Consider the following 16,309-nt stretch of genomic DNA (forward strand, 5'->3'; position numbering starts at 1 on the left):
CCACATGTCTTTTCAGATAAGGTTTCATTTTAGTAGTTTCTGTTGGTTGAAAACTGCTACACTGACATGCACACCTGTGGCTTACCTGTATTCTTTGAAATCATAACACCCAACCTAGAGGCCAAACATAAAAACTACATTTGGCGCCAACAGACATAGCAAAGTCCAGTTGACTTATGTCAATTCCATTGTGATATTTATGACCTGGATTAATGAGAATATGCACAAACACTTTCATTAGTATTGAAGTCATTATCAGTGTTGTCATTTGTGCATGACTGTTATCATTCAGATTTGTTGTAGTTGAAAAGATACATCTTTGTTTTGTATAGCTGATATGTAGTTTGGTAATTTATTGTATTCTGGTGACATTCTGCCTGCTCTAACCACTTTCCTTTACAATGTCTACAGAATTCTGATGATTCAGCCATCAATGTGGAAGAAGAGCTGGCAGTGCAGATGATGGCTCCGTACCTTCCACATAGTGAAATGGACAAGTCAGGGATGTAGGGATCGTCTTTGAGGGTTCCATCATACTCGACCACCTTGAAGATCTCAGCAGAGCCAGCTGCTATTTGCTTGGCTAACTATGGCTTTGTTTTGTAAAATCATCTCCAGGTGTTGTCTGATTCTGATTGCACAATCTGATGTTATTGCATATTTACATTTTGCATTAATGGGATTTTTTTTTAAATTCCTGTTAGGCATGATGCTTCAAATTTTTAATTTAGAGTTTAAAGGCAGTTTCACCAGAAGTGACTTAAATGTACATCTAAAGGAGAAAGTAGTAGTTGTTTGTATTTTCAGTTTGGATTACCTGCAGTTGTGAGAAATGCAGGTGTTTTAAAAAGCGCAAGAGTTGACCATTGTATTTTCACATCTCAAGCGAAGCAGCATATGCTGGAGATGATAGCTAGGCCTAGCTACTAGTCATCAATTTGTTTAGTGTGAAGACTACACCTGGCATTAATATGTATCTTTAATGTGTATCTTAAGCATTTTAGTTCAGACGCATTTGATCTTGGGTATCCTGAATTTCCTTTCCTCTAACAGCTTTGAATGTGCTGCTGTGGATAATGTGCACATAACTGCAATGGTAAGATAAACGGACATATTGAGATAAATGTTGGTTGGTCATTGTTGAGTTGGAAAAACATAGCATGCTGTGGTTGTGATACAGCTCCAGTTCTTGTGGAGAAGTATTTGAAGAAAAAAAATCTTTGTTGAAATACACTTTGGTTATTACTTGAAATGTAGAACATAAAAAAAAGTTTATGCTGGTATGTCCAGATGTTTAAAGAAATTCTTTGGGAAATTAAAAAAAAAATAAAGCTTTTGTTTTGTGAGCTCTTGGTCATATTGTTTTTTAGTACTGAATATCTTTCAATAAAAATTTGGATTAAAAAAAAACAGTCAGTACAACACTTTTTTTTTTTAGCAGTCATTAACAAATTTCCAATTATTTGCTACAAATGTTTGAAATTATATTTACTCAGTTAAACTGCTTTCTACTCAGGTTTTCCACATGGTTAACACAGTATTTGTTACATTTACTCAATTTGTGAACCAAATCAATTCATTCAGATGTACTTGAAAATATTACTGAATTTACTAATTACTCTTGTTTTAACAGATTTGAGAGCTTTCAAATCTACTCAATATTTCTCAGTGTGAAAATGTTACACTGATTGAATTAAGTAATATGCAGTATTTGTTTTTAGAGTGGTGCAGTGGTTAGCGCTGTTACCTCGGTTGATATAGTTATCAAATATACAGGTCTTCATCCTGTAATTTCATCCTTCTTGTCGTGGTTGGTCATGGCTTTTGCCATGAATTTCCCCAAAAGATGTGAACTTAAAAGCCTTGAATCAAATCAAGGACATTGTTTTTATGTGATGATTAGTGTACCCTGCTCAGGCCTTAAGTTGCCTCTACCCATGTTGTGGTTCTAATAAACAAATATAATTAATAAGATACTGTGACATCAAATGCAAGTCAATTTAATTTTATTTGTATAGTGCCAAATCACAATGTTATGACACTTTCCAAGTACAGCAGATCTAGCACCACACTCCAATGAGTTTACACCCAACAATTTGAACTCCGGCTGTAAGGGCTGCATGCCTGTGTTTTTCTCTCTCGTACGTCATCGCACTTACGTCATTTCACTTAAACATGCGCCGGAACACTGAGAGGTAAACAACATTGATGTCACAGAGTCAAGCGTTAGCTTTGTCGTTGCATGCATTGCAATTTTGTCTCTTTTGCAAAGCATACAAACTTGGTGCAGATTGGAAAATGTCTTGAGTGGTAATGCAGCGAAGGAGGATGGAGTTTCTGGCGAGTCTGGAAGGGAGCCGAAGAAGCTACAGGCGAAGCCTGAAAGGCAGCACAGTGACAAATCAGGATGTGACAGGAAGGTCACACATGAACACACACACACTCATTTTATTCTACTTTTTATTTTAACTGAAACACTTATATATTAAGGATAACAAGAGACATAGAAAGTAATTTGTCAAACACTGACACTGAATTTGCAGTAAGCTGCTCTACATTACAAGGTAATCCATAACTCCATGGCAGCAGAAGCTCAATTGGCTCTTCTCTTAATACTTAGTCTTCTGATCAGAAACATTAGTCGAATGCTTTATGTAAAGCTTTTAAATATAATTTTCAAATAAATAATGAATGGAGCAACTTCTGATAAATCCCTATTAACTTCTTGAAACCAAGTCAGCAAATAGGGCTGCACGGTGGTGCAGTGGTTAGCGCTGTCGCCTCACAGCAAGAAGGTTCCAGGTTCAAGTCCTGGCTCGGCACGGGATCTTTCTGTGTGAAGTTTGCATGTTCTCCCTGTGCCTGCATAGGTTCCCTCCAGGTACTCGGGCTTCTTCCCACCGTCCAAAGACATGCAAATGGGGACTAGGCTGATTGAATATTCTAAGTTGGCCAAGGGCGTGGCTGTGAGTGTGAATGGTTGTCTGTGTATATATGTTGGCCCTGCGATGGACTGGCGACCTGTCCAGGGTATCGCCCGCCTCTCGCCCAAAAGCTGCTGGGATAGGCTCCAGCCCCCCTGCGACACTTAATAGGAGTAAGCGGAAGACAATGGATGGATGGACAATTCATCAAATAACATACTTCCATATAAAAGTCACATCCACTTCTGGTTTAAATCACACCTATTTTTGCCCCCCAACCACCCCTTGTATGGAAATGGATAATAACAATTTTAACATGAAATAACAATTAAGTGTATGAAATTTATATGGAGATTCAGGCGCACAAGTTGCTCCTTGTATTTTTAATGGGAAAATAACACAGGACAAAATAAAATATTTACATGTAGTAAAATGTAAACACAGTCTTCTGTACAGAGAAATACACATGTAAAAATGAAATAAGTCATGATAAGACATTCAAATGACATTGCTTACTCTTTTTCTATAGGTAATTAAAATATGACAGTTACTCTGTATGATGTTTAAATCCCAGCCCTCTCTGCACATCTTTACATCATGACATAAAGAGATGGTGATTCCACAAAGCATTTACTGCTACAATCATGTAATACTTGTATAAATTCTAGAGAATTTTTTTCTTTGTTAAGAGATTAACAGGGTTTCGGGAAACACAGATTCCACAACACTGAATTAAAATGATACAAATGGGAGACCATCTGTACAAACCAATTCATCTGAACATAATTAATTTCATTTCATCTTAATCATTAATTAATTAAAATGTACAAAAAAGTGTTAGTTTCATCCTCCTAAATCAGTTGGCACAAAAGAAAAACTCAAACTGTGTAAACTGATGGATATTCATAAGGGATATATTTGAATATTGTTGGTGCAAGAATCTGGTGAATCCTTGATCATTAAAATTCACTGAGAATATGAGAACTTTCCAGACAATTGTTTCAACATTCATCCAAGTAGATGGACATGATAAAAGATGCTAAAAAAAAACTTGCAACATACAGTACAACAATATCTACCCACAAAATACAAACACAAAGCAAAAAACAATAAAAAGACAACTCATCCCTCAGCAATTAAACCACCAAACAATATCTTACTAGAATAAATAAAGAGAAACTGGTCTTATTTAAACACTCATATGTCTAGGTTCAGTATGGTCTGTCATACCTTAAAATGGGAAGCCATGGAAACAAAAAAAAAACGTTGTTGACTTTGGTTTTGTTACAGAAATGAAACTAACAATGACTAAGTTAAAGTATAAGTGCCTGTATTTTATAGACACACATTTCATACATCATCTCCAAAAAAACCCTTCACTCGCCTGGGGTTTTGCAGTTATTAATACTTAATATAGAAGAGAACTTAGCACAATACAGATAACCACTGCAGATACTGGTACGTACATGCCTTTTAAGAAAACAGCTACAACACAAGTCTTCATAAATAATTTCACACATTTTAGAGCGGCAACATTGCGCATGGGAGTGATGAAGCATACATTTCTACTAGAGGCCTGCTGCAGGGACTCATCAGTCCCTCCATAAAAATGCAGTTATGCTATCACATAATTAAACGCATAATCAGCTAAAGTCTGCACATTTATGCGGGGGCCGCATTTTTCACAGACACGCACTTTGCCGCATAATTCGCTGATTTCCACACAAAATGCACAAAATATGTGGGGCTTGCATAATTCCATAATCTCCGCATTTTCATTGCAAAAAAGAACATATCTTCACAGAAAGTTGAAAAATCAAGAGCGTTGTGAAGCGATATCATTGGAAAGCTGCAATCCCTCTGAAGAAGACATGATTAAGTCCGAAAATCAGTCTGATTTGCCATCAAAAATAAACTTGGAATTTGTTTGACTCATCAGCATTTTTTTAAGTTTGAGCCATGTGTTTATTTAGGTCTGAAATAAAACAAGAAGAGAACATAATAATTACTCCCAGCACTTTCTGTGATGAAGTATGCTTGGTTATCATCGGAAGTCACTAGAAATGAATGATTGGTTTTGAATGGAATGAGTGATGGGGGAATCACCCTCAGTTTTTGCAAATTCTCGCAGTTTCATTGCATAAAAATCCTACATATTCTGTCACATTTTGTAAGAAAATGTGCCTCATAATCAGGGATTGTTGCCTGCAACAATCACAATAATACTACATCTTTCTGGAAGGACTGGCTCATCTCTCCAACAGCATGGATTCACTAATGAATAAAATAAATAATGAAATAGATTGTTAATTTAAATTCTACAAAATGAGAATGGAAGGCAGGAATACTTTATATACAAATGAGGCGAATGCAGGTAGAATTCTGAGAAGCTTAGCCAAGTGCTTGCTCAGGTTTGTTTCTACTTCGCAAACTGAAATGTTGACATAAAGATCACACAACTATTGCACTTAAAATAACCACAATGTATTTCTGGAAAACATGGTTCAGTCATCATTTTGTTGTTAGAGAAGTAGAACTTTCTTCCCACATCACTGTTTTTTTCTTTCTACTCACTATCAAACCTTTCTTTCCTAAAATGTATTAAAAAAGACAGTTCTCTGTTTAACTGTACATGGTTTCACTTACAAAAAGTAATATGCTCTCCTTACAAAAAAAACAACATTTTCTTGTGTTCAACTGAAAGCAGCCTGAATTTCTCCTGTTATACATTACATTTTCTTTGTAACACTGTCCAAACAGCAAGACTTTGTGCTGGCTTGTTGAGAAAGTTTTGTTTTCTACCTGCTAAGTCGAGGTTGAAAATCTCATGCAGATTCCAAAAGTTAATTTGTTGTGAGGGGCATAAACCTAGTATGTCATTGTCCAAAAGGTATGGGGAAGAAGATGTTTTTGTCAGCAGAGGTCAGTCATTCAGCAGCAGCAGGATGTTTTGGATCAGTGAGGGAAATGGTGCTGGTGGTAACAGGGGCACTGCTCTTGACATCTCTACTGAACCAATGCAGCAGCCACATGAGAATGGTGGAGAAAGCTATCCTGTCAGGTGTTGTTGAGCAGGCGGCTGACAAGGAAAGCTTTAATAGTGCCAATGGCCCGAACATCATTCTGGTGTTTACGTCTCTCGATGAAGGAAATGAGTCTGGAAGTGTCAAGATATGAGCTGAGATCCTGAGATTGAAGCAACTGTGGTGGCTGTGTGCGATTTAAGATGGCATGTCCAGCGTCTCTATTGGTTGAGCCTTGAGGCTGGAGCCAGGACTCCTGCAGGCAGGACACTGCAGTGGGCCGTCTCACCGGATCGCCCTGTAGCAGCAGGCCAATGAAGTCCTTGGCAGCTGGACTAACAGCTTGAAAGTAGTCCTCGGGGAAGCTGAAGTCAAGGCGGCAGATGTTCAGACAAGTCTCCTCCAAACTTTCATCCAGGAAAGGCGAGGCACCACTCAGCACAACATAGGTCACCACCCCTGCAAACGAGACAATCAATACGCTACATGCATGCCAACAGCACAACACCACATAAAATAGCTGTCAGACTATCATTATTACTACATTACACAATAGTTTGTCTGTAGTATTACTTCCTGTGATTGTACAGGGTAATTTAACTCTGTATTATGTGTCATATTTCACAGACCTAAGCTCCAGAGGTCAGACATCAGAGAGGCAGGCTGACCCAAAACCAGCTCAGGAGCAGAGAACTCTGGGCTACCCGCAAGAGGATGGATGTAGGAGGATGAGTTTAGTTTAACAGCATCACCAAAGTCCGTCAGCTTCACCACAGCCTGAGAAGATGCATGCTCCACCACAATGTTCTCAGGCTGCCGGCACAGGGAAAAAGGACATTAACACTGCGTTTACACTTCAGGTCCTAATACCCAGATCCTGTTTTCTGTATTCATACATGAGCAAAAAATCTGGGTCATGTAAACCCACAATGTAAATGAGGTCTTAGATCAAAGAGATATCCAGGGAAACATATTTCTATGTGGTGAGTGGATGTTTAGGTTATGTAGAATGTGCATTTACTTTGAGATCGAGGTGTGCTATCTTCCATTGGTGAAGGTACTGGAGAGCTTCAAGAATATCTCTAAGGTACAGAGCCACTTTTTCCTCAGTCAAGTTTCCCAAGTTTACTATATAGTCCAGGAAACGTCCCTGGTCTGCCCTGAACACAGCAAACCATAACACAGAGCTTTGGACAAATGTCATACAACAATGGAATAAACATCATTCATACTTACAACTCTAGTACAAGTATGTAGCTGTTGGCTGTTTCATATGTGTCCAGCAACTTGACCAAGTTGGGATGATCCAAAGTCTGGAGGAGGCAGATCTCCTGCAGCACCTGATCTTGATGCAACAGCTTCTTGTTGACATATTTCACTGCTACTGTACTTTTGCTCCCTTGTTGGTCACACCGCTTGGCAACTGAGAAACGTCCCCTAATGAGAAGGGCCAGAACAGCTGTCAGTCACCATTACAGCAATCTTTCAGCAGATGCCTTACTTTCTCCTTTAAAAAGTGTCTGTTGTGCATTTCCCTGAATTCATATCCATTTATATGGTCATCTTCACATTCAGATACATACAAATCCACTGCCACTGGTAGTGATATCAGTCATGTTGCGAATCTCATGGTTTTCATTTGGTAATGAAGTCCCTCTTGATAGTCATATATCAAAGTTGAAATTTATGGGTTGGTACCTTCCGAGTTCACTGATTTCTGTGTAGATGGACTGAAAGTTGGTTTTCCATAAAATGTCACTGCCATCATTTTGGGTTCCTGGGAATAAATATTCTGCTTAGAGCTTTTTTTTTCTTTAGCATCACATTCTTTTTTTCTTAAGTACCACACTGAGCTTTGCAAAAGGTCAATTTAAAAAAAATCTGGACCTTGATGGCTCTCACCTGAGATACTGAGGCTTGCACAGGCAGAGACAGAACCTGCTACATTAGTGGCGACACATGTGTATACACCAGCGTCCTCTCCAGACACGCCCAGGACACAAAGAGATGCCTCTCCACTCTCACTTTGTTAATAGAGAATGAATCTTTTATCACTACCAAACTGCACATCTTTAAAGTTGTTATGCAATGATAATTACAATCAAACAGGAACTTCAAACTACTGAAAGGTATCTTGTCACCTGCAAATGATTTTGTACTGTCCGTTATTGTAGAGGGTGTTGTTGTCTGGCCCCCGCCAGGTGATGGTAGGTTGGGGTCGACCACACACTTTACATCTCAGAGTAACACTGTCACCACTCTCACATGCAGCATTGCTTAGTGGGATAAGGAACACTGGAGGGGCTGGAATTGAAAAAGCAAGGTAAAAAAAAAGTCATTTTCCTTGTTTTCTTACAACATTCTATTACAAAAAATACAAACAAAATACAATTGTCACATATTGGCAGTTTAAACCCATTCCACCCACCAGACTACAGCCCAAAGCAGGGAGTGTACTACAAGTTATATACAATCATAGCATTTTAGTTGAATTGATACCAAATGATAAAGTAGATGCAAATATGTATTAAGAAAAAAAACAACAAATAATTGTAAGAAATGAATAAATAGAATCAAATAAATGAGAAAAAAAGAATATGTTGTCCCACTTAAAAACATTTACATTTTCTTCATAACACACACTAACAAAGACATACATACCATTGCAGATGAGGTTAGGATTTAGAAGCTATAATGACAAAGTGAAAACAAATATAAATTTATTGCACAAATTTAACAAAAAACAAAACAAATACAGTAAATACATTAAACTCTTTTCAGCTCTCTCCACCTTAACAGAGACTTTGCTGGCCAGACTGCCTGGAGATTTATGATAGCCGTTCTCCATCATCCTGCCTTCCTTATCTCTCTTCTCAGACTTTCTGCAGATACGAAGCGCTGTATGCCATGATAATGATTTTCTAAACCAAAGAGAAAAGATTTTATTGCTTTTTTACTTTTACATTTACTCTTGTTTTCATCACAGGAGAAATGTCCCTCAATCTTACTTGATGGGTCCTTCTGGAAGTTCGGGGGTAATGGAGGATGAGGTATGTCCTAATACATAGCCAGGGATCCAGCCTTCAGCAGCAGGGCAGTGCTCGTTGGCTGACCTGTAGACCAGGAACATGTTCTGCTGGTTGCTGGCTAGCATTTGGACCACCTCATCCTGCATGACGCTGATCTCATCCTCCTTCACTGCCATGTAGTCCTGGGTCACCAACATGGTGGACAAACTGCTGCTGCTACTGCTTTCACTCTGTTGGAGGATCAGAAAACTTAAGGTTTTAAAATGTCAGGAGTCCAATAAAATTTAGGAAACAAAGATGCTACACATGCACAAAAATTAGGCTGTACAGTAAATATATCAGTATCTTTCAATCAATCAAATGTTTGAGTTGAGTGTCAGTCAAACCTACAACTTCGCTAATAATGTGAATGCATGCATCAAAGGAGGTAAATAGCTTTTTATCCTGCAGATGGATTGTTAATATGATAATATTATATAGATATAATGATGACAAACAAGTTCCTATGTCAGAGAGTACTCCATTTGTGAGAAGCTGTGAAGCATATCTTACTGTATGATCTCTCAATTACAGATGCCGTAATGAGGACCTTTGTGTTAACCAAAGTAAGACAGCTAACTTGATTTACAGGGCACAATGGGAATGTGCTTCTCATACGTGAGACAGAGCAGAGGTTCTTGATGATTTTGTATGAGAATTCATGTTTACGACAATGAATGAAAGCAAGAAAAGAAGTTGATAGAGTCATTTAGTGATGTTAGTGTCTATGGGCTGCAGTTTAGAAATGAGCTTTGCAGTGTGTCGGTGAATTAGATCCAGACTGTTAGTACACTGAGGAAAACCCAGAAAATTCTTGTTTTCACATACTTGGTGAAGTTAGTGCACTCAGGAAGCCATTAATCTACAACATAGTCGTTGTTGCAAGCCATTCTCAGTGGCAGTGGCAGGCTGGCTGGTAGCCAGTCAGAGAGGAGGGGTTAGTGACTGCGAGTAGCTTCACTGAAGCCTGGACCTCCTCTCAGAATCTTACCCCAGTTCTCTGCGTGGAATGTATGGGATGCTTGCTGGTGGAGGAGCAGGTGCTCATGCGATCTAAATCCTTATTGTTGGTGGAGGGTCGGAGATGAGTGGGCAGCCCATGACTCCCCTTGCCAAAAGTGTCACCTCCTCCATCGCTGTCACTGAGGTAGGAGAAGGAATGAGGCCAGCTATTTGGAGAGGGACGCATTGTTGGGACCATAGCCCAGAGAGAGTTGCCTTTATGAGCCAAGCTGCTTGAAGTAAAAGCTTCCTTTCCTCCTCCTATTCCTCCATCTCCTCCTCCTCCAAGGGACTGAGATGAAATCAGAGGGGGGACTGTCCTGACATGGGGGCTTTTGAGGGTCAGATTCAAAGGAGTCATAGACATTTGTGGTATCACAGTTGAGTGGTGTTTCTGGGTGTCTTCATAGTTTCCCAGACCCTGTCTAAAACTCCCCTCCAGGGTGCCTGACAGCCTGTTACTTTTAATGCTTCCATGCCAACCATCCAGCATCCTCATCTGGGCCACCTCAAAGTGTAACAGCTCCAAACTGGAGGTGCTGTCTGAGTGGGGGTTAGAGGGAAGGGGCTGAGGGTGGCAGGGGGACCACATACCTGCTGATCTGTCGGGCCCCTTGGGGTGTACAGGCTGGGGGAGGCATGAGGAAGGCTGGGGAATCCTGGAGGGTCTGGAGCAAGGGCCACACAGGGAAGAAGAGCTGCCCCCTGACTCTCCACAGCCACTGCTGCCACCTACCCCTCCCATGTTGGAGGGGTTGGTGGAGCTGCTGCCTCCTGGAAGGCCTGCATTACTAGTGCTGCTGTTTCTGTTGGGGGAAACACCAGGACCACCAACACCAACATGGTTCCTCTGGTACTCTATAGGGGATGTTAGCGCTGTGGAAGTGAATAAATTGAACTTAGAAGTAAATCATAAAAATACACTCATGCAAATGTATGATTTATGACTATCAGATTCTGACACTTATTATCTGACTAAGCTGATAGAGTTTTGCTGGCTGTAATAACTGCAGTAATCTCTTACCATTGAGGAAATTCTGCTGGTTCTCCAATATCTGACTGACCTGGTGGAGCCAGACTTGACAAACCCCTGGACTGTTTGAATGGAGGGTGTACCTCTCCAGGCTACCACTGGAGGATCTGGAAGTTAGTGTAAACTTACAGGGGTCATCTGCATTTTCTTCTACACCCAACCAGCTCACCTGAATTTATGAAGCAGGAGCAGTAGAAAAGAGAAGAAGGAGAGCATTTAATTGTTCAGAGGGGAATGATGGGACATTAGCTTATGGCAGGTGTTACATGTTGTCACCCCTATTCATCAAAGACTGACGTTTGGTCAACTCCCCCTGACGTCCACAGCCGATGTTGAGTGTACCCCTCTATGTCACATGGTTGTGTCTCCAACACTCTCATCCATTTCAACCAGCAACGCAGGACTCTGTCCTACAAATGTTGTATTCTGTCTGGTCCAATTTTCTTACTAATCTAATATTCTTTGAGTAGTTAGGGTTAGAGTTGGGGAATAGGGGTGAGACTCTGTTGCCTGGATAGCTAATCCCCTTTCGTGAAAATCAAAAAATGAGAGATTTGCATTCAGATCTATCAAATTGTCTACATTGTCAAGTGAAGCAGAGGGGGTACCCTCAACGTTTGCTGTGGATGCCAGAGGGAGTAAACCAAACGTCGGTCTTTGATGAATAGGGTCGAGATCGCGCTGTGGGTGTGAGTATCTTTCTGCCATTTTATGGAGATCCTCTAACCTTGATGCTGTTTTTGAAGAGGTAGCCAGGAGTGGAGAAGCCCTTCTTTTTGTCCAGGGGCTCGCTAAATATAACAATTTGCTCAAATAGGAACACTCTCCTTTCTTTCAGTCTGGATAGAAGTCCCCCATCCTGGTCTGAAACCAAAAAGGTGTCTTGGAGAAGCAATCTGCCCTGGGCTATGATTTTACCCTGAAGAAAGAAGTAGAGCAAAGAAGAGACCAAAGGACATTTTCTCATAAAAACAGAGCAGAAGCATTTATTATTTATTTATGTAAGTTTTAAAAAACAGGAAAAAATCCAGCTTCAATATTTATCTACACAGATAAGTGCACACTGACACCTAGTGGCGGTTTATCTTTATATCTCTCTCACTCACTCTCTCGCTCTCTCTCGATATACACTGTATATATGTGTGTGTGTGTGTGTGTGTGTGTGTGTGTGTGTGTGTGTGTGTACACACAGCGGGTAAAATAAATATTGAACACATCACCATTTTTCTCAGTAAATATATTTGTAAAGGTGCTACTGACATGAAATTTTCATCAGATCAGGCACAATCCATGCAACACACACATGCAATGGAATCAAACCTTAGATGTACCTAAATTAAGTAATGTGTTAAAAAATGACACAGGGAAGAAGTACTGAATGCATGAAGAAAGTGAGGTACAAAAAGGTACGGGAACCCAAGACACCAGCTGAAATATGTCAGTAATTAGAAAGCAATCCTGCCCCTTGTCAGAGCAAATTAATACAGTGTCAGCTGGTCCAGTTCCAACTGATGTCCTATAAAAAGGTATCTCATTGCCAAGGTGTCACAAAGAGAAACATCTCTTGATGGGTAAAAGCAAAGAACTCTCTCAAGACCTTCACAACCTTATTGCAGCTGATGGCATTGGTGACAAAAGGATTTCTAATCTTCTGAATGTTCCAGTGAGCACTGTTTGGGCTGTTATCCAGAAGTGGAAACAATATTATTTCACAATAAACTGGCCACAACCAGGTGCTCCTTGCAAGATTTCTGACAGAGGAGTTAAAAGAATTATCAGAAGAGCTGTCCAAGTGCCATGGGCTGTATGCACGTTCACCATGTAAGACTCCATTGCAGAAGAAAAAACTGAAAATGCAGAAACTCATTTAATGTTTGCTGCACAACACACACACACACAGATACACACATACACACACACACACATATATATATATATATATATATATATATATATATATATATATATATACACACATACATACATACATACATATCCAAATACACAATGTGTGTGTATATATATATATATATATATATATATATATATATGTGTGTGTGTGTGTGTGTCATTTAAAGTTTGCTGAATATATACACATGTATATACATATATACACGCGCGCGCGCACACACACACACACACACACACACACACACACATACATATATACAGTATATATATTCTGCGGCATGGTGGTGCAGCGGTCAGCACTGTCGCCTCACAGCAAGGTTCTGGGTTTGAGTCCTCGAGGCACAGAATCTTTCTGTGTGGAGTTTGCATGTTGTCCCTGTGCCTGTGTGGGTTCTCTCCTGGCACTCCGGCTTCTTCCCACAGTCCAAAGACATGCAAAAGGGGACTAGGCTAATTGGATACTCTAAATTGACCGTAGGTATGAATGTCAGTGTGAATGGTTGTCTGTCTATATATGTTGGCCCTGCAATGGACTGATGACCTGTCCAGGGTGTACTCTGCCTCCCCCCTGAAAGCCGCTGGGATAGGCTCCAGCCCCCCCCCCCCCCCGACCCATGCCAGGACCCGTAGGAAAGAATAGGAGCAGCAACCCCCACCTGGAAGCAACCCACAGAGAGACGGGGCAGAGATGACCCCGGTCCCGCCCACCGCCCCCGTACAGAGCTATACCCCCCAACCCACGATCCCCATCCCCTCCACCCATCCCCTGTTCTCCCCCTCCCCCCAGAGCAGGCAGGCTTCAGGCTATAGGGCACCACCAGCCAGCCAGCCAGGACTCCCCACTCCCCCGAGAGGCCCAGCCTGCCCGCCGGGGTCAGACGAAGGCACGCACGCCCAGGACTGCCACCACCGGACAAAACAATCATACCCTCATCTTCCTCCATACTCCATAGATGCTGATACGGTCCAGAGCACCTCAGACTTAGTGAAACTGGCAGCGAGCGATCCACCGCACAACAGCAGGGCCCGCGACCAACCCCAGCCCAACCACCACGCCGGGAGGAGGACTCCCCCACCCAAAGAGCACCGGCCAGGCCCCCAGGTCTGCAATGGACCCCCCATGCCGGGTCGGGCCCCGACCCAGCCCAAGGACCCCCAACCCCCAATCCCACAGGGTGCTGCCATGATAGGGGAAGCCGCCCCCATGCCCCCCACACCATCCCTCAACAGGCAAGACCCAAAGCCGCCCCAGAAGACAGTAACCCAGGGCCCACCAGCCCAGCGAGCCACCGGACACCCAAGGTACCCAGCGTCCATAGCCACCCGCCCCGGGGCCAGAGCCACGAAGCCCAGTCCCCCCCATCAAAACTATGTGATGGATTTAATTATCAGGGACCAGATTTGTTCAAACTCTGACAATCAACTTTCCTCCCAAGCAGACATTCTCTCCATGGAAATGTGGTCTAATAAAAGGTTTCTATATTGAGTAATGCTCAGGTTGTTCTTGGATTTCCAATTAATCAGGATGGCCTTCTTTGCGATGCTTAGAGCAGTGAGGAGCATGCAGGATTTGTTTACTTCCATATTAACATTAGTGAGGTCACCTAACAGACAAAGTGAGGGGGAGATGGGGATGGGGTACCCTAACCACCGTGATAGGTCTTTACAAACCCCCCGCCAAAAATTGTTAACAGGTGTACAAAGTCATATAGCATGCAGATAGCAGTCTGGTGAGCCAGTTGCACAATATGGACAAATGTTTGTTTGTGTGAGGCCCATCTGGAACATCCTTTGTCCTGTGTAGTGTGTTCTGTGGAGAACCTTGTAATTTATTAATTGTAGGTTACCACTGCGAATCATTCTAAATGTGTGAGAGCAGATTTGTATCTAAAAGTTAGGGTGTGGATTGATCGACAGATCTTTCTCCCATTTGGAGGAAGGAATAGAGATTATAAATTCTGTGTTTGAAACTATTGAGTTCATTTTAGACAGTAGCTTAGGGGGTGAAATTTGTAAAAAATCTGTTATTCTAGGTGGAAGCCCTAAGTCCAACTGGGTAAGGTCAAACCGTGCCTGTATTATAGATTTGAGCTGAAGATATTCCAGAAATTTGTTTTTGTTAATACCATAATTTCCTGTAATTTGGTTGAATTCTATGAATTCTTTGTCTTGGAAGATATGCTCTAGATTTTTAATCCCTTTATCAGCCCATGCAGCAAAATGTATTGTTTTTTTTTTTTATTTTGCAGGATGTCAGGATTGTTCCAGATAGATGTGAGCCTGCAAGGGGCGTTCGAGAGCCCATTGCTTTTGAGAATTCCCACCAGGCTATGAGGGTGTTGCTGATGCTAATATACTTAAAGCAGCTGTGGAGATTGATAACAGGGCTGATAAAAGGGAGATTTGGATTTCTTTGCAGAATGTTTGTTCAATAACGCGCCATGCTTGGTCTAATGAGTTTGGTTTTAACCATTTTAGTATGTATTGCAACCTATTGGCCAAGTAGTAATTATACAAATTTGGTAGTTCCAAGCCACCACAGTCTTTACTCTTTTGTAAAGTCTTTAAGCTTATACGTGGTAGTTTAGCTTTCCAGAGAAATTTGGAGATGTTAGAGTTGAGTGTTTTGAACCGAGGTTGGGTCAGAACCATCGAGAAAACATAGTTGATTTTTGGCAAGATCATCATTTTTACTGTTGCTATTCTTCCCATAAGTGATATGGGTAGTGTGCGCCACCGGGTGAGGTCATCCTCTATTTCTTTAATTAAGACAGTATGATTTAGCCATGTCAAGTCAGAAAGTTTGGCGGAGATGTTGATGCCCAGGTATTTAATGTTTCCTGGCCAGTGCCTGGTGCGGCGAGCGTACTCTGGAAACCTGAGTTGATGGGAAGAACAGTTGACTTGCTCCAATTAATTGAGTAGTCAGAAATGGTTGAGAATTTGTCAATGAGTGCTATCGTTTCAGGGAGAGATCATTGTGCATTCCGTAGGAAAAGTAATACATCATCAGCATAAAGGCTTATCTTATGGTTCACATTTGTAGTATCAATTCCCTTGATATTTTTGTTTTGCCGGACTGCAGCTGCAAGTGGCTCTATGAATATAGCAAAAAGGGAAAGGGAATGTGGACAACCCTGTCTGGTTCCTCTTTGGAGAGAGAAGCTTGGAGAAGTTTGATCATTTGTTCTGACACAAGCACTGGGAGTGCGGTAAAATGTTTTGATCCAGTTTACAAAGTTATCTCCAAACCCAAACTTTTGTAATGCGGTGAGGAGAAAATTCCAATTTACCCTGTCGAATGCTTTTTCTGCATCTAGGGAGACAATTATGGCATCCTTGCTCTGA

General features: G+C 41.3%; 1 protein-coding gene across 1 annotated transcript in view; it reads right to left on the reverse strand.

Moving 5' to 3' along the window:
• Nucleotides 1–3,318: 3,318 nt before the first annotated feature.
• The window catches only part of triob (trio Rho guanine nucleotide exchange factor b), a 114,587-nt gene continuing 101,596 nt past the window's right edge, over nt 3,319–16,309 (reverse strand). Inside the window, 13 exon segments of the mRNA XM_086218971.1 lie at nt 3,319–6,406; nt 6,577–6,760; nt 6,969–7,107; nt 7,184–7,384; nt 7,646–7,724; nt 7,850–7,971; nt 8,089–8,251; nt 8,609–8,636; nt 8,739–8,868; nt 8,956–9,206; nt 10,007–10,893; nt 11,042–11,219; nt 11,778–11,969. Coding sequence (XP_086075097.1) covers nt 5,982–6,406; nt 6,577–6,760; nt 6,969–7,107; nt 7,184–7,384; nt 7,646–7,724; nt 7,850–7,971; nt 8,089–8,251; nt 8,609–8,636; nt 8,739–8,868; nt 8,956–9,206; nt 10,007–10,893; nt 11,042–11,219; nt 11,778–11,969 — 2,979 coding nt within the window. The 3' untranslated portion in view covers nt 3,319–5,981.

The sequence above is a fragment of the Aulostomus chinensis genome, chromosome 11 (genome assembly GCF_037954235.1).
Source record: "Aulostomus chinensis isolate RoL2024-O1b breed Wild chromosome 11, RoL_Achi_v1.0, whole genome shotgun sequence".
Lineage (NCBI taxonomy): Eukaryota > Metazoa > Chordata > Actinopteri > Syngnathiformes > Aulostomidae > Aulostomus > Aulostomus chinensis.